This window comes from Hylobates moloch, unplaced genomic scaffold (assembly GCF_009828535.3).
Source record: "Hylobates moloch isolate HMO894 unplaced genomic scaffold, HMol_V3 SCAFFOLD_7, whole genome shotgun sequence".
Classification (NCBI taxonomy): Eukaryota; Metazoa; Chordata; class Mammalia; order Primates; family Hylobatidae; genus Hylobates; species Hylobates moloch.
Window position 1 is genome coordinate 133111967 of NW_026652282.1, and position 23085 is coordinate 133135051.

The 23085-nt window shown below is 39.3% G+C and overlaps 2 protein-coding genes and 1 long non-coding RNA gene across 3 annotated transcripts in view; 1 reads left to right on the forward strand and 2 right to left on the reverse strand.

The window, feature by feature from the left end:
* The first annotated feature begins 534 nt into the window (after nt 1–534).
* MTCP1 (mature T cell proliferation 1) overlaps nt 535–23085 on the forward strand; it is a 121655-nt gene continuing 99104 nt past the window's right edge. Inside the window, exon 1 of the mRNA XM_058441622.1 lies at nt 535–624. The gene's annotated coding sequence lies outside the window, so the exon portion shown is untranslated. The remainder of the gene's footprint in view (nt 625–23085) is intronic.
* LOC131383922 (uncharacterized) lies at nt 3130–5258 on the reverse strand. Its single transcript, XR_009214327.1, has 3 exons — nt 5240–5258; nt 4288–4387; nt 3130–3172 (listed from the first exon to the last, which is right to left on the reverse strand). It is a non-coding gene; the product is annotated as an uncharacterized LOC131383922 (long non-coding RNA).
* Nucleotides 19400–20713, reverse strand: LOC116812138 (mitochondrial genome maintenance exonuclease 1-like). The gene has a single exon (XM_032757829.2). It carries the CDS (start codon nt 20627–20629, stop codon nt 19841–19843), a length of 789 nt encoding a protein of 262 aa, XP_032613720.1. The 5' UTR covers nt 20630–20713; the 3' UTR covers nt 19400–19840.

Consider the following 23085-nt stretch of genomic DNA (forward strand, 5'->3'; position numbering starts at 1 on the left):
GTGGCCTCCAGACCACGTCAAAGCCAAGGCAGAAAGGATGAACTGAGGAAAGGAGGAAAATTTCCCCTTAAGGAAGGTAGAATCCAGAAGGGATCCCTAAAATGGTGAGCAGTTTAAACCTAGCAGTTTTGCATTAATTCACATAAAGTATAATGAACACTGTTGGACACACAAGGAGAGACTGGCCAATCTACAGTCACAGAGGAAGGCCTTCACACCCCTTCACGGGATCTCACAGCAGATTGGCTGAAAAGTCTCCTTGAAACTGCAGACCTCTCTCAAGGAGACCCACTGAGTTGCGTAAAGGTGGGGCTGACTTAATTCTTGCCTCCCTGCTCTCCCACGTAGCCCTGCATTTCACTCCATTCCAGGGTTTCTGGGACACCCGAGAAAGCACGTAGTCCAGGGAGCACGTCTGCCAGCTGAAGGCCTTGACAAATGGCTTTCTGTACTGGCTGAGGGCCAGGGCCCAGCGTACTGATAAGGACGCTCTTCCAGAAAAAGGGTTGATTTACAGAGGAATGAATCTGCATGAAAGTTTGCCAACAAGATCCCTGCCTGCCTTTTGCAGGCTCCCCTGCCGCCATCTACTTCATTTTTGATCTCAGGAAGACCAGAGCTGAGGTAAGGAGGAGGGTGGACTGGTGGGAAATGTGGCCCTCCACTCAGGTACTCCTCCTGGCAAATGTCCCTTAGAGCTCTAAGCACAGGTGCTGGTCAGTTAATGCTCATCTGTATCCCGACAATGGCTGAGACTGTGGTTCCCAGCAAAGGTCCCCTTGCTGCCCCCACCACCTCCCTTAGGGAAGAAAGGTCAATGTAGAAAAAAATCGGAGGACTACCTTATGATAGATATCTAGTGATTCTTCATGTGTAGTTTTTGTTCAGTCTTTTTTGGGAACTCAGGGGCCGAGATTGTGTCTCATTCATTATAACTGAAAAGGAGTCAAGCATGTTTACGAATCAACGTTGATTGAAATCAACTGGTTATGTCGCCATGAGGCAATGAAAGTCTATCTTCTCCCCTACTAACCCAGACATTCTCATTGTCTCTCTCTCTTCCCACCGCTGGTCATCTGACTTCTCATTCAGGAAGCCATACATTATTTCACCCAACAGTGGTTCCCATTGTGGACCACTTTGTGGGATTTCAGGGCTACGTGCAAGCTGCCTTTGTACTTGTCTGCACATGAAGGAATATTTGTGCTGTGTATACTTGAGAGAACATTCCTTTCCTTCAAAGATTTATAAGCCATCAGCCAAAAAACCCCTCCTTCTCTGCCACTAAACCTAACATTTTATTTGCATCTGCAACCATCCTCTCTCCCCTACATCTTCATTTTCTCTCTCTTCACAGGCTTCTTCACATACACATGACTGCCACATGAACCAGGCACCGTCTGAGCATTCCACATGTGTTATCTCAGATAATCCTTCATTCTTCTAGTCCCAAACAAGGCAGGTCCGCCACACCAGTCCCTGATACATAGGATGGGGACAGCTGGGGGATGGCTGTGAAAGTCTTGAGTCTCCAGATTTTCCGGAAACCTCTGAGCCTCCTTTGTTGGAGATGATGCAGAGGCCTCTACTCCACAAGTTACATGCCCCATCAGGATCTGCTCCCACCTCCATTCCTGTCCTCTAGGCCTATAACTATAGTTAAGCCACAGCAAAACTCAGCTAGGGGTGTGCCTCTGATATAGCCCCCAATCACCCTCCAAGCAAAACAGTAGATTAAAAAAAAAAAAAAAAAAAAACAGGACTACCTCCCAAGAGGATGGCAGAAATTAGCACAAATCTAAATAGTAGAAAGGGTTATATTAGTGGTGATAGTCCCCATTCCCCATCAAAACCAGTTGGGTTCTGGAGATTAACAACTACAGCAAAATCAATCAAGTAGTACCCCAATTGTAGCCACTACGCCAGCCATGATAGCTTCTTTGGTAGAGGTGGAGTTAATGCAGCTTTAGGTACATAGTATGTGGCTGCTGGTTTGGTAACTGTGTTGCTTTCTATCACCATCAGAAGTGTGACTCAGAAAGAGTTCACAGGCACATGGAATGAACAAAACTTTACATTTTCAGTTTTATACCCATGGCTGTGTTAATTCTCTTATCTTCTGTCATAATAAAGTTAGAAGTCTAGAACATCTGGTTACTCCTCAGAACATGAAATTGATCCACTGTATCCATGATGTCATGCTCACAGGATCAGATGAACAGGCAGTGGGCAGTATAGTGAAAGATACATGCAGTTTACATTCTTTTCACACTGATAAAATTTGGGGGGTTCCAGTGGTCAGAGGCATACCAGAACATCACATCCAAAATAAAAGATAAACTATTGCATCTTGTACCTCCCACAACAGAAAAGGATACATGATACCTGGTAGGCTTCTATGGGCTCTGGAGACAGCATATTCCCACATGAGGGAAAACTGCTCTCACCCATATCCCAGGTGGCCTACAATTTAGGCCTGCCACCTAAATTTGGGGGCCCAGAGCAGGAAAGGGCTCTGTAGTAGGTACAGGCTGAGCCAGAAGCCCTGCTGCTCAGGCCCCATGATACATCTGGGTTGGAGCACAGGCAGGTCCAGAGGGCTAAGTAGGATGCACAAGCAGGTTGCCTGAGGCCCATCTTGTCCACACCTCCAGCACCGCCACCTCTACCCCAGATCACACCTATGCCCATGAGGGGATCCCTGAGAACTAGTTGCTGAGGAAGAAAAAAAACCTGAGCTCATTTGATTCTTACAACACTACTATGAGCCAGGTGGTGCATCATACCCATTTTGCAGTTGCACAAATGAGGAACAGAGAATGGAAATGAGTTGCTTGAGACCATATACCTGAAAGGTGGACAAGGCAGTCCTCAAACCTAAGTTCATTATTCCAAATACCCTGCTGTTTCTACTGATAATATTAAAAGCATGGTCTAGTTGTTATACACACACACACACACACACATACACACATGATAAGCACACATATATATGTTACTTATGGAGAAATGAAAATGCACACACATAAGTATACAGCAAAGGATGGAGAATCTCAGATGATGATTAATATAATAAACACATAAACAAAGACAAAAACATCACTTAAATACATAGAAGAGATACACTGACCTGAGTAATATATGGAATGCTGCTCTGGTCAATTCTGACTTGCTGAAACAAAAAAGGGGGGGAAAGTACACATTACAGCAGAGAGTGGCAACAACAAAAATGTAACTGAGAGATCATTGTGTGCATGAAAGAGAAAATACCCCAAGAGTATGACGTCTTCCTGGGCTGGTACCTTATCAGGCTAAAGTATGCCTCGCACACTTAAGGACACCCTTATATTTATCCTAAGGATAGACTTTTGTATTATTCTTATTTTTTTATTATACTTTAAGTTCTGGGATACATGTGCAGAACGTGCAGCTTTGTTACATAGGTATACACGTGCCATGGTGGTTTGCTGCACCCATCAACCCGTCATCTACGTTAGGTATTTCTCCTAATGCTATCCCTCCCGTAACCCCTCACACCTTGACAGGCCCTGGTGTGTGATGTTCCCCTCCCTGTGTCCATGTATTCTCATTGTTCAACTCCCACTTATGAGCGAGAACATGCGGTGTTCGGTTTTCTCTTTTTGTGTTAGTTTGCTGAGAATGATGGTTTCCAGCTTATTGAGTCTTTGCTGATTTAAGAAGAGCTAAGCTGCATTTTGGATATCATACAAATGTGTTCTAATTTTTCAAGTAGTCAGAAGTCAGCCATTATTCGTATTGTCATTCTCCCATGGGTAATATGTCTTTGTTCTCTTTGGTTTTCAGAAGCTTGACTATCACTCGCCTCCGTGTGGTTCTCTTTGTATTTATCCTGCTTGGGTTCCTCTGAGTGTCAGGGAGAACATGGGGCTCACCTCAAGTGTTTCTGTCACTGACCACAAACCTACCTATTGTTCACTACCTAAAAAGACTTATGTCATATATATTTTGGTCTACTTTTAGAGTTGTTTCTGGTGGAAGGGTAAGCTTGGTACTGGTTATCTTTATGGCTGCAAACAGAAGAAGTCCTTGTAAGATTGCTTTTGAGTGCAAGTGCATTGGATAGTACATTTGAAGTGCCTAACTTTAGTTTTAGTTTTAGTTTTACTGTTTACAAAGTAGTTAAAACAGCTACCAATTTCTGGGCGTTTGTGTGGTTATGGCGGTGGAGGAAAGAGGTATAGTTTCAACTGATACTAAATTATTGCAAAAAAAAGAAACACCTTAAGTAGAAATGGATTTCTGTACCTCTGCAACTTTCAGAAACTGTGTCAATTTGGTTGTATGAACTTGATGTAAATATCCAAACTTTCCCTGCATTGGTTCTTCCTCATGTCAAAATATTTGTCTAAAAATAGAAAAAAAATTACCATAAAGGAGCCAAGTTTTACTCCACTCTGATTGTTCTATTTTAAGCGAATTCTGGATATGAATTTAACCTGAAGAAATAGCACTGCTCAATCCCCATAATCAACAATTTTTTACGGAGTAACTACTGTATACCAAATACTGGTGCTGGGTATATGGAATTTAATAGCATGCACAGATAGTTTAGATTTTAACTTCAACGACTTCTAGTCTATAGTCTTTTTGATTAATACAAAGCTCTGCAACCCTTTGAGGGAAAGGGCTGTGTTTCCTACTCTCTTATAACCCTACAAATGTATAATACTACGTATTTCTTCAGTATAAGGAAAGTTATCAAATTCCCGTCAATAAAGTTTAGAGAATAATTGCAGCTAAATGAATCATTCATTAGGGCTAAATGATGACAGTAATTTCCTGAAAAGTCTAAAAATATATGCTTGTATATCATCAATAACAATTACTTATGTTGTAGGCTTTACCTTCTTAGGAAAGTCAAAACTGTGTTATTTGAACTTGGTGGAAATGGGCCTTATTAACATATAATGAATAAACATGGCAACCTAGGTTGATTCCCTGACAAATTTCCCAGAAATATCAGTTAGCACTTACATACAAGTGGAAAAGTTTTGTGGCTGATTAGACAAATAATGTTTAACCAATGAAGCAATATAATATTTGTATTGAAAAGTATACATGACCCTGCAAAGATTTTCTATTTTGTATCTAAAGCAAATGTGGGTCTAAATGTAGACAAGGGATTTTTACAAATAAATTATTTTACCATTTTATGCTTTAAAAAGTAATCATTTAAAAAGTTTATTCTTTATCCTACCTAGCAGATTAAGGATCCCTTCATCATAAGCTGTAAAGAGACGAAGAGAATCTTTAAAGAGGAGCATAAAAGCAGCACGTTTTATACCATTAGTTAGTTCATCAGGATTTGCCTGAAAATTAAATAAAAAAGTAACCAATTAACACCACAGTTAGAAAATTATTTCTCCTACCTATAGTTACAGGATGCTATTTACTATATTTTTAAACAAGTTTTATAAAGCTCTTACGTTAAAACTAAGAAGAGCATCAAACTGGGTTTGAATAACTGGAAGTGTGTTTAGCAGCTCTTCAGTATTCATAGTTCTTATCACACCATCTGTCCTATAAAAGATAAAAGAACTTCAAGAACCTCAATAATTAAGAGTTTGAGAAGCTCTGTGACATCAGCATCTTGAAATAGGGCTGTTTTTGACAAACTACAAAGCAGACCACATGTAAGTTTCAGTACTTCTTGCTTACAAACTAATGATATTTACTGACCCTCTCTTGGTTTTTGTGATGTCAGATGAGATCATTCTATATGCGAGTGACTTTTCATTCAAGTACTTGCTGTATCGTCTGATGAAGGTTGACATAGTATAGCCTAAAAATGAGATATTTCGATTATTTCCAATTCAACCAACAGTAGCTTTTTACAATATGTCAATAAATGCAAATGCTTATTCCACATTCACCTGTATACTTCAACAATATCTTTGAAGCACAAAAGCTAGAATGGCCTTTATTAATCACCTATTCCAACATTCTTCCAGCTTTCTGTTAAAGATTAATTTTTATTTCCTTAGAACCTTGATATCATCGCTTAACGGGATATTGATGGTGACATTCCTCAACAGATGAAATAATTGAACTGTATCAGCTCCTTTGACATTTTCACAGAAACTATTATAAATTGTTAGCATTTTCCTTACTCTCCTCATCCCACTGCCACCATCCCTCCTCCCCTCTCCTTCCACTCAGCAAAAATGACCTGACGCCTACTTCATAGAGAAAAAGGAGAAGAAAGGCCATGGTACAAACTCAACTACTCTCTACTCGACCTCCAAATGTATGCTGATTCCCCTTCAATGTATTCATTCATTCAACAATCACTGAGTGCCTACTATAAGCCAGGCGATGTACTAAGTGCTGGAAGTTCAGCAGTGAAAAAAACAGACGAATATTCCTGCCCTCATAGGGCTTACATTTCAATGGGAAATGACAGACAATTATGTTAAAAAAAAAAAAAAAAAAAAAAAGGAACACAGAGACAGGGAGAAGGGGAAAGAGTAAACCCAGGCAGAGAACTGGTGTAAAGGTGCTGCAATTTCTGGTAGGCTGGACAAGGTTTCGCTGAGCAAAGACCTGTAGGTCTCATTAACTTTTCTGTCTCTAGCATATGGCATATTCTGTTATTCTTAGTAAGCTCCAAAATATACGTTGTATCAATGAATTTGGGGATTATTTACATTCTTAAAATGTATAGCACATCGCAGCCTTCATAATTTAGAAACTTTTTTAACTAGGCACGATTTTCAGACCTTTTCCCTCCTTGGCATATGGAAATATTTCCATCAAAGAATCATCTTACCTTCTATGACACTTTTATCCAGGAAATTGTGTAAAGTGAACAAAGAGCTCTGACATGAAACATGTTTAATGAAACGCTGTCAAACAAATGTGCCAAATTCTAAAATTAGTTTCTGTACACACAAAAAGTTCCTTAATGATTGTCATTATGAATGTATACTTAATTCTGTCACACACCTTGTATCTATTTCAGGAGCATTGATTAAGTTGAGCACAATCATATCCTGTGCTGGCCAACACAAGGATTTGCAGTGCTGCCAACTTTCCTCTATTTATATACCCCCCAAATAAACAAGGAGTTAAACATTAAAGCTTATGTGAATACACACTGTTTCCCTCTAAGACTTTCTATCTAGCCATGCCCCACTCTTGATTTTGAGCAATTTTAAGTTACGGAAGTATACAAATAATAATATGATACATCTGTGGACCCCACTACCTAGAAATGATAACTGCTAACTTTCTGACATATCTGCTTCAAGTCTATTATTAAAATAAGAGAAAATAAATGATTACAGATAAAGCCCCATCCCCGAGATCCATTTCCTGCTTCTGCCTAGAAGTAACTGGTATCATAATTTTAATGTGTTATCTTTACAGTCTATTTTCCTCATAGTTTCACATGTATTTGTTCCATGGACAAGTACTGTGTGTATTTTAAATTTTTTTACATAAGTAGTTTTGCACTCTAAGTGTCATTCTACAATTTGCTTCCGCTATTAGCATTGTTTTTGAGATCTAGCCTTGTTGGTATACAATCCCATTTAATGTAATACAGCATTTCATTGTATAACGACACTAAATTTTATCTGTTCTCTAGTGATGGAAATTTAGGTGATTTCTAGTTTTTTTATTATAAACATGATGTAAGAAGTGGATTTGCAGAGTCACTGGGATGGGCATTTTCAACTTTCTAAATGTGTCTCAATGTTCTCCTCTCCGCAGTGATAAACTGCAGCAGCTACATGCATCCACAGAGTATGTGAATTCTCATTACCTCAATGTCCTCCCGACTATTCGTACTGTCAGAAATTTTAATTTTTGCTAATATGAGCATGTTCTCGATGATTATTAGACATTCTATTTTCCTTTTCTATAAACCCTCTTCATTTCTTTTGCTCATTAATCTATTGTAGTGCCTTTTTCTTACTAATTATGTATTCTGAATATTAACCTTTAGTCTATAGTATATATGTTGCAAATATCTTCTTTTAACTATGGCGCCTTCCCTACCCAAATGTCATAAGCATATTCTCCTACATTTTCTTCAATTTTATCTATTTTTTGAATTTAGATATTTCATCCATGTGGAATTTATTTTTGTATATGGAGTAACATAAGCATCTCATCCTATTTTTTCCATAGGGATGCTGCTTGTGCCAATAGGCTTTATTTTAAATTCTTTCCCCCATACTTTTCCCCACAATTTTTAGTGCCACCAAGTTCCCATATAAGTGCAGTTCTATAACCAAGCTCTCTATTATGTTGCATTTATATATATGTTCTATTTTTTTACCAATACTATACTGTGTAATTACTGTTGCTTTATAATGAGTTTCAAAATCCAGCCAATTTCTAAACCCTAATTTTTTAATACAAAACTTACTGAGGGAAAATATCTGTGAATTTAAAATAGAAAATAATAAGTAATTTAATGTTATGGAGCATTCCAGTTGTTCTGTAAAATATAGAGAGAAGGGTAGGTGATGAGGTAATATGCTTAGGTGTACAATCTCTCCTGGCAAAGTAAAGCAGGTATGAGGTAACACATTTCTAAGGGGCTTTTTGGGGTCCAAATCCTCTAAAGAATTGACAGAAATATCCACTCTATTATGGACATTGTTATCCAGTGGCTATTTTATCAGTGACTAAAATGATACACCTCAAATAATACTGATCACAAAGATATATTCATTAATAAAAACAGATAAAAATATTTAAAATACATACTGCTATTCACTTCCCTCACTTGCCACTAATTAAAGTAAAAGGTAGTAAAGCCCTTGACAAACCAAGAACATTTTGCAATTGCATGCTTACGCTCACCTCATTTCTGTGCACCATGAGGTGATGTACAGTAACCAGGGCTTTGAACACCACCACCCAGCTACTGCTCCTAGTTTTTTCATAAAGAACATTAGCCAGATGTTCAATGCTCATGTTAGTTTCCTTGATGTACTGTATTGGATCTAAATTAGAGACAATGACAAGCATTAGAATACAGACTGAGAAATAATTTTCAAAACCAAAATTGGTAATTTTAACTTAAGTACAGATGCAATCAAATGTCGGAGAAATGACATAGGGAATCCTCAAAAACATTTTCTTCATTACATGTATTACAATTTGCACTGTTATATGTTACATGATATTTAATGCCTTTAGTTATCTTGCATACTTGATGAGGGGAGGGAATGAATCCATTTTGGTCCTCAAGGCCCAGCAAAGCAGACGGCACATAACAGGTTTTGGTCAATACTTATTAAATGAATGAACAGTACTGAAGAAGGTAACATACCCAAGATCATACAGGTAGTTAAATGGCAGGGCTGGGATTTGAAATTAGACTTGTTTGACCCTAGAGACCAAGCTATTAACCACTGTCACTGCTTCTCTCAAGAAAACTGTCATTCCATGAAGGTTCAGTTAGGAACTTTCTTTGTACTGTCACCCCATCTCTGATCCTTTTATCTGCATCCTGTATCCTTTTATTTATTGCTTCTTTTTCTTGAGTCCACTACCTCATAGCTTTGTACCTAGTTTATTGTGACAGCTTTTAAATTTCTGGCCTCATGCCTATAACCATTCATGAATTCATTTCATACAGCCCCTCAAAAGTTAAGTTTCATAATTTGATTTTCACATTCAAGAACATGGCAATGATTCCCTACTTTTTACCAGTTCAAAATCCTCTTTGCTTTCAGAACTGTCTACAAACTATCATTATGCAACAACTTCATCCATGGCACTTATTCATTAATGAGCATTTCTTTAGGTCTTCAGAAGCCAATTCTGGCATATATTACATAAGTATCCAGGACTGTATAATATATACAGAGAATCTAGTATGTGGCCTGCTGAGAATAATGCTTTGCAAACATATATATATATATATATGAAATTAATCTCTGTTTAACTTAGTAACTTGCTGTAACACATGCACATTATCATGATGATAAGAAGATAAAACTTCAGAAGGCAAATACAGATTAAGTCAATGAATAGTTTAAGCAAAATACCAAAATAAAGGGGTGATCAAAACAGTGAGTTAGCTATGAAGCTTTCAATAGCTGTAAAATTTAAGTATATTGCCAATAGCACACATTGTTTATCAAGTCACTGCTCACTACAAGCTCAAACAACAGGGAGTGGGGCTAGACTGGGTAGACTGGGAGTCTATCCTTTGAGCAACGGGTCACTCTAGGAATCAAAAATCTTCCTCCTAGAAACATACACAGGGCACAAAAATTGTGCCATGGACACTCTAAAGCCTATTCATGGACGTTAGGTTAGGAATACCTAAGGGAGAATCTATTCAATAGACTTTCCTTCAGAAGACTCGCTGAATGTTGTAATTTATAAGGGCACTGGGGTGAACTTGGGAAATGAGACTTTTCTAAGAAGCCTGGGTTATTATTCCACCCTCTTTGTCTCCTATCTTAGTTGAATAATTTCTAAATATTTTGGAATTTGTAGTTAAAAACACCAGAGGTCGCTTCGGAAGGCTGAGGCGGGCGGATCACCTGAGGTCAGGAGTTCCGAGACCGGCCTGACCAACATGGAGAAACCCCGTCTCTACTAAAAATACCAAATTAGTTGAGCGTGGTGGCGGGCTACTGTAGTGCCAGCTAGTCAGGAGGCTGAGGCAGGAGACTCGCTCGAACCCAGAAGGCAGAGGTTGCAGTGAGCAGAAATCGCACCACTGCACTCCAGCCTGCAACACAGCGAGACTCTGTCGCAAAAAAACAAAAAACAAACAAACAAACAAAAAACCCACCGGGGGTTCCCTTCTGTGCTCAAAGATTACTAGAAATGACAGCTCAAACTCCCCCTCCTGCAGGGACGTGGAAAAGGGGAGGGCACTGAGGTGAGGAGGAGGGAGAGTTGGGGGAGGCGAAGGAGAAAAGGTGCCGCCATTAGGAGGTTCTTCCCCATTCAGACTGCACTAGCTGCGTGGGCTGCCCATGCCCAGCCTCCTACTCACCAGCCAGTTGTCGGCTCAGGCTCCGTGCGCTCATCGGTGGTCGCCCCGAGGGCAGCCTTGGACGCAGATAACCCCATGCGTGAGTCGCAGACCGCCAGCCACGAGGGTGATGGCGACAGAGTCCAGCCCCACCTCTTCCAGACCCCAGAGGACCCGCATCCCTGAGCAGGGTACCGGCACCCCTGGTGTTGGACAAGGAGCCCCAGGTGACGGAAGAAATGCCTGACCCTGCAGGGAGCCCTCACCGGGCGACCTTACTTCATGCAGCCTGACGCAGACATCCAGCATTATGAGGTGGGATTTGAACTGGAGAGGAGCTCGGGCTCTGCAACAATGCTGGGAAAGATGGCTGCCCGGCCCAAGAAGGCAGGTACCACGCACTTGCTTGGTTTCTGAGGGCAAGTCCAGGTTTGGGGCAGGGCATCTCTAGAGGAGCTAGGGCACTTTGCATAGTACATGGCACAGTAACAAAATAAACAACCACCATTAACGAATATTATGAGGAACGGGGACATGTTGGGGACTCCATATGAAAGCTCTCGAGATCTTCAGGTCTTGGGAAGTTAGGTGATCCTATGACAGTACCTTGGAAATTCTTGATATGACATTGTTAGGGAAGCTTCAGTCACACATTATCAGGGCTGTAGCCTGCTTGAGGTCAGATCCACAAGTCCATAGAGTTGTTCATAGTATTTCTTTATTATCCTTCTAATACCTGTAGACTCTTTCCTGATGTTACTTCTCTCACTCTTCATATTGGTAATGTGTGTTCTTTTTTTCTCTTGATTGGTCTGCCTGAAGAGTTAATTGTGTTGATCTCAAAGAACCAACTTTTGGTTTCATGGGATTTCTCTATTTTCTGTTTCTATTTCATTAACTTATGCTTTTTATTATTTTCTTTCTTCTACTTGCTTTGGGTTTATTTTGCTCTTTATTTTCTGGTTTCTTAAGGTAGAAGGCTAGGTTTCCGACTTGATATATTGCTTCTTTTATAATATAGCCATCTAGTGCTAAATACTGCCTTTGTTGTCAAAACACCTTTTTCTGACTTTGGTCTTTTAAAATGTGAGATTTATTTTATGGCGCAGAATACAGTCTATCAAGGTAAATGTTCTTTTTTTTTTTTGAGACGGAGTCTTGCTTTGTTGCCCAGGCTGGAGTGCAGTGGCGCAATCTCCGCTCACAGCAAGCTCTGCCTCCTGGGTTCACGCCATTCTCCTGCCTCAGCCTCCCGAGTAGCTGGGACTACAGGCGCCCGCCACCATGCCTCGCTAATTTTCTGTATTTTTAGTAGAGATAGGGTTACACTGTGTTAGCCAGGATGGTCTCGATCTCCTGACCTCATGATCTGCCCACCTCAGCCTCCCAAAGTGCTGGCATTACAGGCGTGAGCCACCACGTCTGGCCACTTCTTGATGCTCATATCACAGTTCACCAAAGCTCTGTTCATTTCCATTTTTTAAGAGCCTTCCTCCTACCCTATGCTTCAGTTTGGAGATTTTCTTTTGCTATGCCTTCAAATTCACTGATCTTTTCTTCTACAGAGTCTGATTTGCTGTTAATCCCATCTAGAACATGTTGCGTTTCTAATATTGCATTTTTCATCTCTAGAAGTTCCATTTGGTTCATTTTATATGATTCAACATAATGAGAGTAATGAAAGATTTTAAAAGAATGAACATTTTCCTTTAAACCCTTGTGGATATTATAATAGTTATAATGGTTATTTTTAAATGTTTGTGAATTCCATCATCTTGGGCATTTCTTGGCCTGTTCCTATTGACTTATTTTTGTCTTGTGTATGGGTCACATTTTTCTGCTTCTTCCTATACCTAGTAAGTGCTGATTGGATGCCAGATACTGTTAATTTTGCTTTGTTGAATGTTGTATGTTCATGTATTCCTTTAAGAAATGTTGAAGTTTGTTTAGACAAGCACACGCATTACTTTTAAATCACATCTTTCTAAGGCATATTTTCTTAAATGGCTTTATTGATATTTAATTCACATATATCTTTGTTATGAGAAAAGCCTGGTACTGTAACATTCCCTCAAACTGGGCCCCCCAAACTGGGAAGGAGCCAAGGTACCAAAGAAGTCCATCTTAGGAGTTTATTAGGACTTACATGCAGGGCACTCCTGGGCAGCAGCAGGACAACTCCAGAGATCTGCCCTGCCTCCCATCTCTAAGATGCCTTTAAGCTAATTTCCTGGCTCTTTGCCTACTGTGTGCAATGAGACTGTTTGCTGTAGTAGGTTCCCAGATACATTCCAGGATGTCTGGGTTCTCAAGGACACCTGCTCCTTGGCTGGGCACCATGGCCTTGGTTCACCGCCAAGGCTTGAAGTTTCAAGCCATTGGACATACACTCTAAGTAACATGGTGGGGGACCCACCACACTACAACTTTTCCCTCATTTCATGTAAAATTCAGTAGTTTTTAGTATATTCATAGAGTTGTGCAACTATCACCAAGATCAATTTACAAACTTTCCACCACTTTCAAAAGAAACCCTGTACCCATTTGTTTTGACAACCCCCAGCTAAACTGAGGTTCCAGTACCAGAGCAGCTAGCAACCCTGCCCAAACTCTGCAGCTTTGAAGAGCTCATTTATTAGCTCTAATAGGTTTTTTGTGTGTGTGCATGCATTCTTTAGGGTTCTCCGTACATAATATCAAGCCATTTGCCCTCCCCCGCCCTCAACTGCCCTGGCTAGAATCTCTAGTACAATATTAAAGTGGCAGGAAAGAACATCCTTGTCTTGATTCTGATCTTATGCAGAAATAATTCAGTCTTTCACCATTAAGTATATTAGCTGTGGGTTATTCATATATGGCCTTTATCAGGTTTGGGAAGTTCCTTCCTCTTTGTAGTTTGTTGAGTGTTTTTCTCATGAAAATGTGTTGGCTTATGTCAAATGCTTATCCTGCACCTGTTGAGATGATCATGTAGTTTCAGTCCTTTATTCATTTAATCTGGTGTATTATATCGATTGATTCTTGTATGTTGAACTGTCCTTGCACTCTTAGGAAAATTTTCACATGGTAATGGGGCCACATTCTTTTTATATGTTGCTGGATTAGGTTTCCTAGGATTTTGTTGAGAAATTTTATATCTATATTCATAAAGAATATTGGTGTCTAATTTTCTTTCCATATGATGTCTTTGTCTGGTTTTGGTATCAGGGTAGTATTGTTCTCATAGAAGGAGTTGAGAAGTATTTCCTCTTCTGTTTTTGAAGAGCTTGTAAAGAACTGGTGTTAATTCTGAACTGGTATATGAATTCAAAAGTTTGGTAGAATTCACCAGTGAAGCCATCTGGTCCTGGGCTTTTACTGGTGGAAAGTTTTAAAACCAGTAATTCAATCTCTTTACTTCTCATAAGTTTATTCAGATTTTTTGTTTATTGGTAGGTCAGTTTTGGCGGTTTTTGTTTTTCTAAAAATTTGTCTACTTCATCTATATTATCTATTTTATTGTAATATAATGGTTCATAGTTTTCCCCAATGATCCTTTTCATTGTTAAAAATTTTTATTTTTAATTTTTGTGGACAGGTGTATATATTTATGGGGTACATGAGCTGTTTTGATACAGGTGTGCAACACATAATAATCACATCATGGAAATGGGGTATCAATCCTGTCAAGTATTTATTATTTGTGTTACAAACAATCCAATTATACTCTAGTTGTTTTTAAATGTACAATTAAATTAGTATTTACTATAGTCACATTGTGGTACTATCAAATTCTAGGTCTTATTCATTCTTTCTAACTATATTTATTTTTACCTGTTAACCATCCCCATCTCCCCTCCACCCACTCCCAACTACCTTTCCGAGCCTCTGGTAACCATCCTTCTACCCTCTATCTCCATGAGTTCAATTGTTTTGGTTTTTAGATCCCACAAATAAGTGAGAACATGCCATGTTTGTCTCTCTGTGACTGGCTTATCTCACTCAACATAATGATCTCAAGTTCCATCCATGTTGTTGCAAATGACTGAATCTCATTCTTTTTTATGGCTGAATAGTACTTCATTGTGTATATGTACCACATTTTCTTTATCCACTCTTCTTTTGATGGACACTTCGGTTGCTACCAAATCTTAGCTATTGTGAACAGTGCTGCAACAATATCTCTGTGGGAGTGCAGATAGCTCCTTAATATACTGATTTTCTTTATTTTGGGTATATACCCAGCAGTGGGATTGCTGGATTGTGTGAGCTGTATTTTTAGTTTATTGAGGAACCTCCAAACTGATCTCCATAGTGGCTGTAACTAATTTACAGTCCCACCAACAGTGTAAAAGGGTTCCTTCTTCTTCAGATCCTCGCCAGCATATTATTGCGTCTTTTGGATAAAATTCATTTTAAGTGGGATGAGATGATATCTCATTGCAGTTTTGATTTGCATTTCTCTGGCGATCAATGTTGAGCACCTTTTCATATGCCTGTTTGCCATTTGTATATCTTCTTTTGAGACATGTCTATTCAAATCTTTTGCCCACTTTAAAATCAGATTATTAGATACTTTCCTATATAGTTGTCTGAACTCCTTATATACTCTGGTTATTAATCCCTTGTCAAATGGGTAGTTTGCAAATATTTTCTCCCATTCTGTGGGTTGTCTCTTTATTGTTTCCTTTGCTATGCAGAAGCTTTTTAACTTGATGTGATCCCATCTGTCCATTTCTGCTTTGGTTGCCTGTGCTTGTGGGGTATTACTCAAGAAATTTTTGCCCAAACCAATGTCCTGGAGAGTTTCCCCAATGTTTTATGACAGTAGTTTCATAGTTTGAGGTCTTAGATTTAAGTATTTAATCAATTTTGATTTTATTTTTGTATATGGTGAGAGATAGGGGGTCTAGGTTCATTCTTCTACATATGGATATTCAGTTTTCCACACACATTTTGTTGAAGAGATTGTCTTTTCCACAATGTATGTCCTTGGAACCTTTGTTAAAAATGAGTTTACTGTAGGTGTGTGGATTTGGTTCTGGGTTCTCTATTCTGTTCCATTGATCTATGTGTCTGTTTTTATGCCAGCTCCATGCTGTTTTGGTTACTGTCGCTCTGTAGTATAACTTGAAGTCAGGTAATGTGATTCCTCCAGTTTTGTTCTTTTTCTTAGGATAGCATTGGCTATTCTGGGTCTTTTGCAGTTCCATATAAATTTTAGAATAGTTTTTTTCTATTTCTGTGAAGAGGGTCATTGATATTTTTATAGGGCTTGCATTGAATCTATACATTGCTTTGGGTAATATGGACAATTTAACAATATTCATTCTTCCAGTCCATGAACATGGAATCTCTCCATTTTTTGTATCCTCTTGTATTTTCTTCACCAGTGTTTTATAGTTTTCACTGTAGAGATCTTTCACTTATTGGATTAATTCCTAGGTATTTAGTTTTATTTGTGACTATTGTAAATGGAATTACCTTTATTTTTTCAGATTGTTCACTGTTGGCATATAGAAATGCTACTGATTTCTGTAAGCTGACTTTGTACCCTGCAATGTTACTGAATTTATCAGTTCTAATAGTTTTTTGGTGGAGTCTAGGTTTTCCCAAATATAAGATCATATCATCTGCAAACAAGTATAATTTGACTTCTTCCTAATTTGGATGCTCTTTATTTATTTCTCATCTGATTGCTCTAGCTAGGAATTCCAGTACTATGTTGAATAATAGTAGTGAAAGTGGGCATCCTTGTCGTGTTCCACATCTTAGAGGAAAGGCTTTTAGTTTTTCCCTATTCAGTATGATACTAGCTGTGGGTCCGTCATATATGGTTTTTGAGGAATGTTCCTTCTGTCCCCAATTTTTGAGTTTGTTTAAATGATGAAGGGATGTTGCATTTTATCAAATGCTTTTTCAGCATCAGTTGAAATGATCATGTGGTTTTTGTCCTTCATCCTGTTGATATGATGTACCCCATTACTTGATTTGCATATGTTGAACCATCCTTGCATTCCTGGGATAAATATCACTTGGTCATGATAAATGATCTTTTTAATGTATTGTTGAATTCAGTTTCTTAGTATTTTATTGAGGATTCTTGCATCAATATTCATCAGAGATACTGGCCTATAGTTTTCTTAATGTATCTTTGTCTGGTTTTGGTATCAGGGTAATAACCCAGAGATTAGAATAAAAAATCTTAGAAATTTACCTGATGCTCTGTTCTACTGTGGTTCAGCTGGCACTCAAACCACAAGATGAAGTACTTCCCACTCTTCCCTCCCCCTTCCACAGGCAGAGGTGCCTCTCCCTGTGGCTACGATCAACACTGTCCCTTGGGGGGCTCTTCCAGGCCACTTCCAACATTCACTTAAAGCCCCAGGGCTCTTCATTCAGCTTGTGGTGAATGCTGCCAGGTCTGGGACTCACCCTTCAGGGCAGGGGGCTCCCCTCTGGCCCAGAGCAGGTCCAGAAATGCTGTCAAAGAGCCTCCTCATTGTTCTACCACATTGTAGCTGAGCTGGTACCTAAGGAGCAAGACAAAGTTCCCTTTACTTTTTCCTCTGCTTTTCTCAAACAGGAGTCTCTCATTGTAGCCACCACAGCTGGGAATGTGCTGAGTCTTACTTGAAGACAGCACATCTCAGAGCCCAAGGCCCACAGTATATTCCCTAGGTATTGCTGCTGGTTATTCAAGGCCCAAGGGCTCTTTAGTTAGCAGGTGATGAATCCTGCCAAAACTGGATCCTTCCCTTCAAGAAAGTGGGTTCCTTCTTGGCCCAGGGTGTGTCTAGAAATGTTGTCCATGAGCTAGGGCCTGGAATGGGGGCCTCATGACTGCCCAGTGCTCTATCCTACTTTGGCTGAGCTGGTATCCAAGATGCAAGACAAAGTCCTCTTTTCTCTCCTTAAACATTTCCTTGATGCTAGATGCACTGCTTGGTGTTGAGGGAGGGGTACTGCAAGCACTCTGTTAGGTATGTGTCTCACTAGGTCATGTGCCACCCTAGTCCACAGCTCAGCATTAGGAGTCACCTAGGAATTGCAGTCCTTGTGTCCTAGACTGCCTTCCAAATTTACCTAGAACCCCAGAGCACTTTGGCCCATGGTGGCGAGGCCTGCAAAAACTTAAGGTCTGACCACTGGGAAGGGCAATTCCCCTCTAGTTAGGTCTGGTCCATATGCTCCCTACCTGCAAAGGCATGGTCGCTACCAGGGGATGGAGGAGGGGTGCTGTCTGTGAGTCAAGACTGTCTCTCCTATCCTATTCAATGACTCTCAGAAATATTAAGTTAAAACCAGGTACTGTGATTGCTTACCTGATTTTTGGTTCTTGTGGCGATGCTTTTGTGTGTGCAGATAATTGTTAAAATTTCGTGTTTCTGTAGGGGGAGGGAGGATGAACAGCATAGGCTTCTATTCTGCCATCTTGCTTTGCCCCTTTGGATATAATTCCCATTTTCTTTTTGTAAGGTTTGTAGTATTGTCTCCCATTTCATTCCCAATTTTAGAAATTTGAATCTTTTATTCATAGTCAGTCTAGCTATAGGATTGTCAGTTTTGTTGATCTTTTCAGCAAACCCACTTTTGGTTTTATTGATTTTTCTCTATCGTTTTCCTGTTCCCTGTCATTTGTCACCACCCTAACCTTTATTATATCCTTCCCTCTGCTAGCTTTGGGTTTAATTTGCTTTTTTTCAGTTCCTTAAGCTGAGAAGTTGGGTTATTAATTTGAAATCCTTTCTCTTTTTTACTGTAGGCATTTATAGATATAAATTTCCCCCTGAGTGCTGCTTTTATTGCATAAGTTTTGGTTTGTTATGTTTTTATTTTCTTTTTTTTTTTTCATTACTCATATCTTGTATTTTATTTCTTATGAAAATGGCTACCCAAAGAAGTCACTGTAGCAGGCTACTATTTTAAGGCAGCAACTATAACTTAAATGCTAACAGACTCACTCCATAAGACAGAAAACCCTTCCCCAGGGCTGTAATGGGCATTTAAGTTTCCCAAACCCAGGGACAACTCATTTTTATTACCTGTTGAATAGAAACAAATGGATTTTAATAGTTCCCCTCCCCTATAGCTGAAAAACTCCAGCAACAATAATTGACTCTATCTACATGATCCGTTGACTCACGCCAGAAATAGCTACTAAAACACTCACAACTGTGATGTTCATACTGGCCTCTGGCTACTTCTGGGGGTTATTTGGTGTTATGCAATGGCATATTGCCAGCGACATGGTGAATATACTCTGTCTTTATAGTCAGCAATGTTTAGTTGAGGCTAATCATGTATTTATTTTTTTAAAAGGTTAAATGTAAGCTTTTCCCAACTGAAATATATAGAAGACCCCAATGTATGAAACAAGTTTTAGGCATTGGTGTTGGCAGCGGTAGTGGGCTGATGTGCCCTCCCTGCACGTAGCTGGGGGCGTGTAGCCCCTTCCCCTCTGGGTGAACCCTGGGGAAATCTTGGCACCCTCAGCCTCACTGCCTTCCAATCTCAGCTCAAAGACTGGGCATCCTGCCTGGGACACCCACCCCCTCCCCGAAAAAAACATCCCTCCAGGGAGTCCAAGAGTCACCAGCGTGACTGCCCATCCTGCGTGTCCTCCTTTCAGGTAAATAAGAGGTAGCATAGCTGGGATTTCGCGTGCCGAAGTCTAGCTCTTTATATCTAGATTTTGGGGCTTTTCAGTCTTTTTGGTAACAATACATTTCAACAAATTAATACTTCTACTTGTGTTCGTGTAGCACTCAGATCCAGTGGCACCTCATTTTTACACTAGAGTAAATGGCAATATATGTTCCCAAACTGTGAGAAGGTGCTGAATGTTCCCAAATAGCATCCTGTTCCCTATTCTGGTTTCTGAATATTCTGGTTCTTTTTCTTTTCCGTATATTCTTCTAGTCGAAGAAGCCACTTGGCCCAGTACTGGGAACAGAGCTCCGCATCCATGAAATGTGGGTGGGCAGGTGATCCGTCTTTGTAGGCCACCACAATTAAGCCACATTGAACCTGAAAGCTGTAGTTGGTGTCATGGTTCATGGCACCCATGTATGCCACAACTTGCAGTGGGTTGTCAAATGTACTTTGAATAAAAGGCTTTGGTTTCTCTGATGTCTTCCAATCAATCACACACAGCTTGCCCTGATATTCAGCCACACAGTCTAGCAGACCTATATAGTTTAAGGTTTCATGTTGAACAGCACTTTCAAGAGCTCGCACTCCACTGACATCTTTCAGAATATGCTGGACAGTTTCGATGTAACCAGACTTGAGGAGATTTTCATCTCTCTCTTTTAAGGTTTCCTGGGGTGAAAGTATGCTTTCCAAGGCTTCGTGGAACCGTTTCCCTTGTAAAAAGATGTCTTGGTTTGGCGGCTTATGCTTGCTCACAGGTCCACAGGGCAAAGCATCTTCCTCCACCGATCCTGGGGTGTGGGCGATGCCTCTGGATGACAAGACAGACTGAACTAAATTAGAGTATTTTTCTTGGTCCACTTCTTCATATGGGTTCACTTTTTTCTTCCGGCCACATGAGTAAGAGGAAGTAGAGAAAGCCACAAGGGCGGCTGATTCCACAGAAAACCCCTTTGAACTCCTGAGCTGCCTGCAAATGGTCTGAAATAACTTCATCTTCATTCAGATTTGTTTTCACTTTAGTCTATTTGCAACGGTCGAGGGCCTTTATGTTTGTATTTCTTGGAAGCCACCACACTTCGCTTAACTCTCAAGGCGCGCACAACCTCTCGCGACCCGTACTTTCATCCGTCCCGCGCTTTGGTTTCGAATTCTGTTATGTTTTTATTTTCATTTATCTCAAAGTATTTTCTATTTTCCCTTATGATTTGTTCTTTGACCCAACGGGTATTTAGGAATTTGTTGTTTAATTTCCATAACTTGGTGAATTTCTCAAATTTCTTTGTTATTGATTTCTAATTTTATTCCATTGTGGAGAGAGAACATACACTGTATAATTTCAGTCCTTTAAATTTATTGAAACTTGTTTTGTGGCCTAACATATAATCTAACTTAGATAATTCTTCATGTTTAGTTGAGGAGTATGTATATTCTGCTGCTATTGTTGGATTAAGTGTCTTATAAGTTGTCTGTCAGGTCTTCTTGGTTGATAGTTATTCAGCTCTTCTATTTCCTTGTTTATCATCTACCTAGTTGTTCTATCCACTATTGAAAGTGGTGTACTGAAGTCTCTAACAGTCATTGTTGAATTTTCTATTTCTGCTTTGATGCTGTCAGGTTTTGCTTCATGTATCTTGGGCTCTGTTGTTATGTGCCTATATGCTTATATCATCTTCCTAGTGGATTGACCATTGTAACTTTATAAAATGCCCCTATTTGTCTCTAACATTTAAAAAAATCTATTTTGTCTGATATTAGTTTAGCTGTTCCAGCTGTTATGGTTGCTGTTTGCATGATATATCTTTTCCCATCATCTTATTTGTATCTTTGAATTTAAAGTCTGTATCTTGTGAACAGCATATAATAGGATTTTTTGTGTATTCTAATAATCTCACTCATTCATTTATATCTAATTACTGATAAGTGATGATTTATGCCATCATTTTGCTCTTTGTTTTCTATATGCCTGTCTTTTGATCTTCTATTTCTCCATTACTGCCTTCTTTTGTGTTATATATTTTCTAGTACACCATCTTAATTCTCGTTCCTTTACTATATTTTTGAATTATTTCCTTAGTGGTTGCCCTGGTGATTACAATTAACATCTTAAAATCATCTGGTTTTAATGAATACCAATTTAATTTCAACTCTATTAAAAAAATTTGCTCCAACATGGCTCTATTCTCTTCTCCTCTCTTTTGGGCTATTATTGTCATACATATTATATATTTTTTACATTATATGCCCATCAACACGTCCTAGAATTATTGCTTTATGCAGCTGTCTTCTAAATTAAGTAGAAGAAAAAAGCGTCACAAAAATACAACATACCATCTCTTATATTTGTCTATGTAGTTACCTTTACCAATGATATTTATTTCTTTAAGTGAATCTGAGTTACAGTCTACTATTCTTTCATTTCAGCCTGAATAACTCTCTCTAGTATTTCTTCTAAGATAGGTCTGCAATGGCAGTCTCTTGTTTTTTTTTCTGGGAATGTCATTATTTTTTCTTTATTCAATCCAACAGATCCATTGGTAAGGGGATGTCATTATTTTACTTCATTTTTGTAGGATAGTTTTGCTGGACATATAATTCTTCATTGACACTTTTTTTTTCAGCACTTTGAATATGTCATCCCACTGCCTTCTGGCCTCTATGATTTCTGACAACAATTTGGCTGTCAATATTATTGACGTTCAATTGTATGTGATAAGTCGTTTCTCTTGCTGCTTCCAAGTTTCTGTCATTGGCTTTAGACATTCTGACTATGAAGTGTCTAGGTGTGGGTTTATCCCACTCAAAATACTTAGAGTTTCTTGAATGTGTAGATTCATAGCTTTCATCAAATCTGGGGAGTTTTTGGCCATTACTTCTTTATGCCCCTTCTTCTTTCTTTAGCTACAACTCCCATTGTGGGTGCATTGTTATGCTTGATGGTGTCCCACAGGTCTCTGAGGATCTGTTTTTCTCCATTCTTTTTTCTTTTTTTGTGTGTGTGTGTGTGTGTGTTTTTTTTTTTTTTTTATACTTCAGGGTTTTAGGGTACATGTGCACAATGTGCAGGTTTGTTACATATGTATCCATGTGCCATGTTGATTTCCTGCACCCATTAACTCGTCATTTAGCATTAGATGTATCTCCTAATGCTGTCCCTCCCCCCTCCCCCCACCCCACAACAATCCCCGGAGTGCGATGTTCCCCTTCCTGTGTCCATGAGTTCTCATTGTTCAATTCCCACCTATGAGTGAGAACATGCGGTGTTTGGTTTTTTGTCCTTGTGATAGTTTACTGAGAATGATGTTTTCCAGTTTCATCCATGTCCCTACAAAGGACACGAACTCATCATTTTTTATGGCTGCATAGTATTCCATGGTGTATATGTGCCACATTTTCTTAATCCAGTCTATCGTTGTTGGACATTTGGGTTGGTTCCAAGTCTTTGCTATTGTGAATAG

Excerpts from the sequence above, each read along its gene's own strand:
- LOC116812138 (XM_032757829.2), bottom strand. The coding sequence starts at position 20,629 with ATGAAGATGAAGTTATTTCAGACCATTTGCAGGCAGCTCAGGAGTTCA.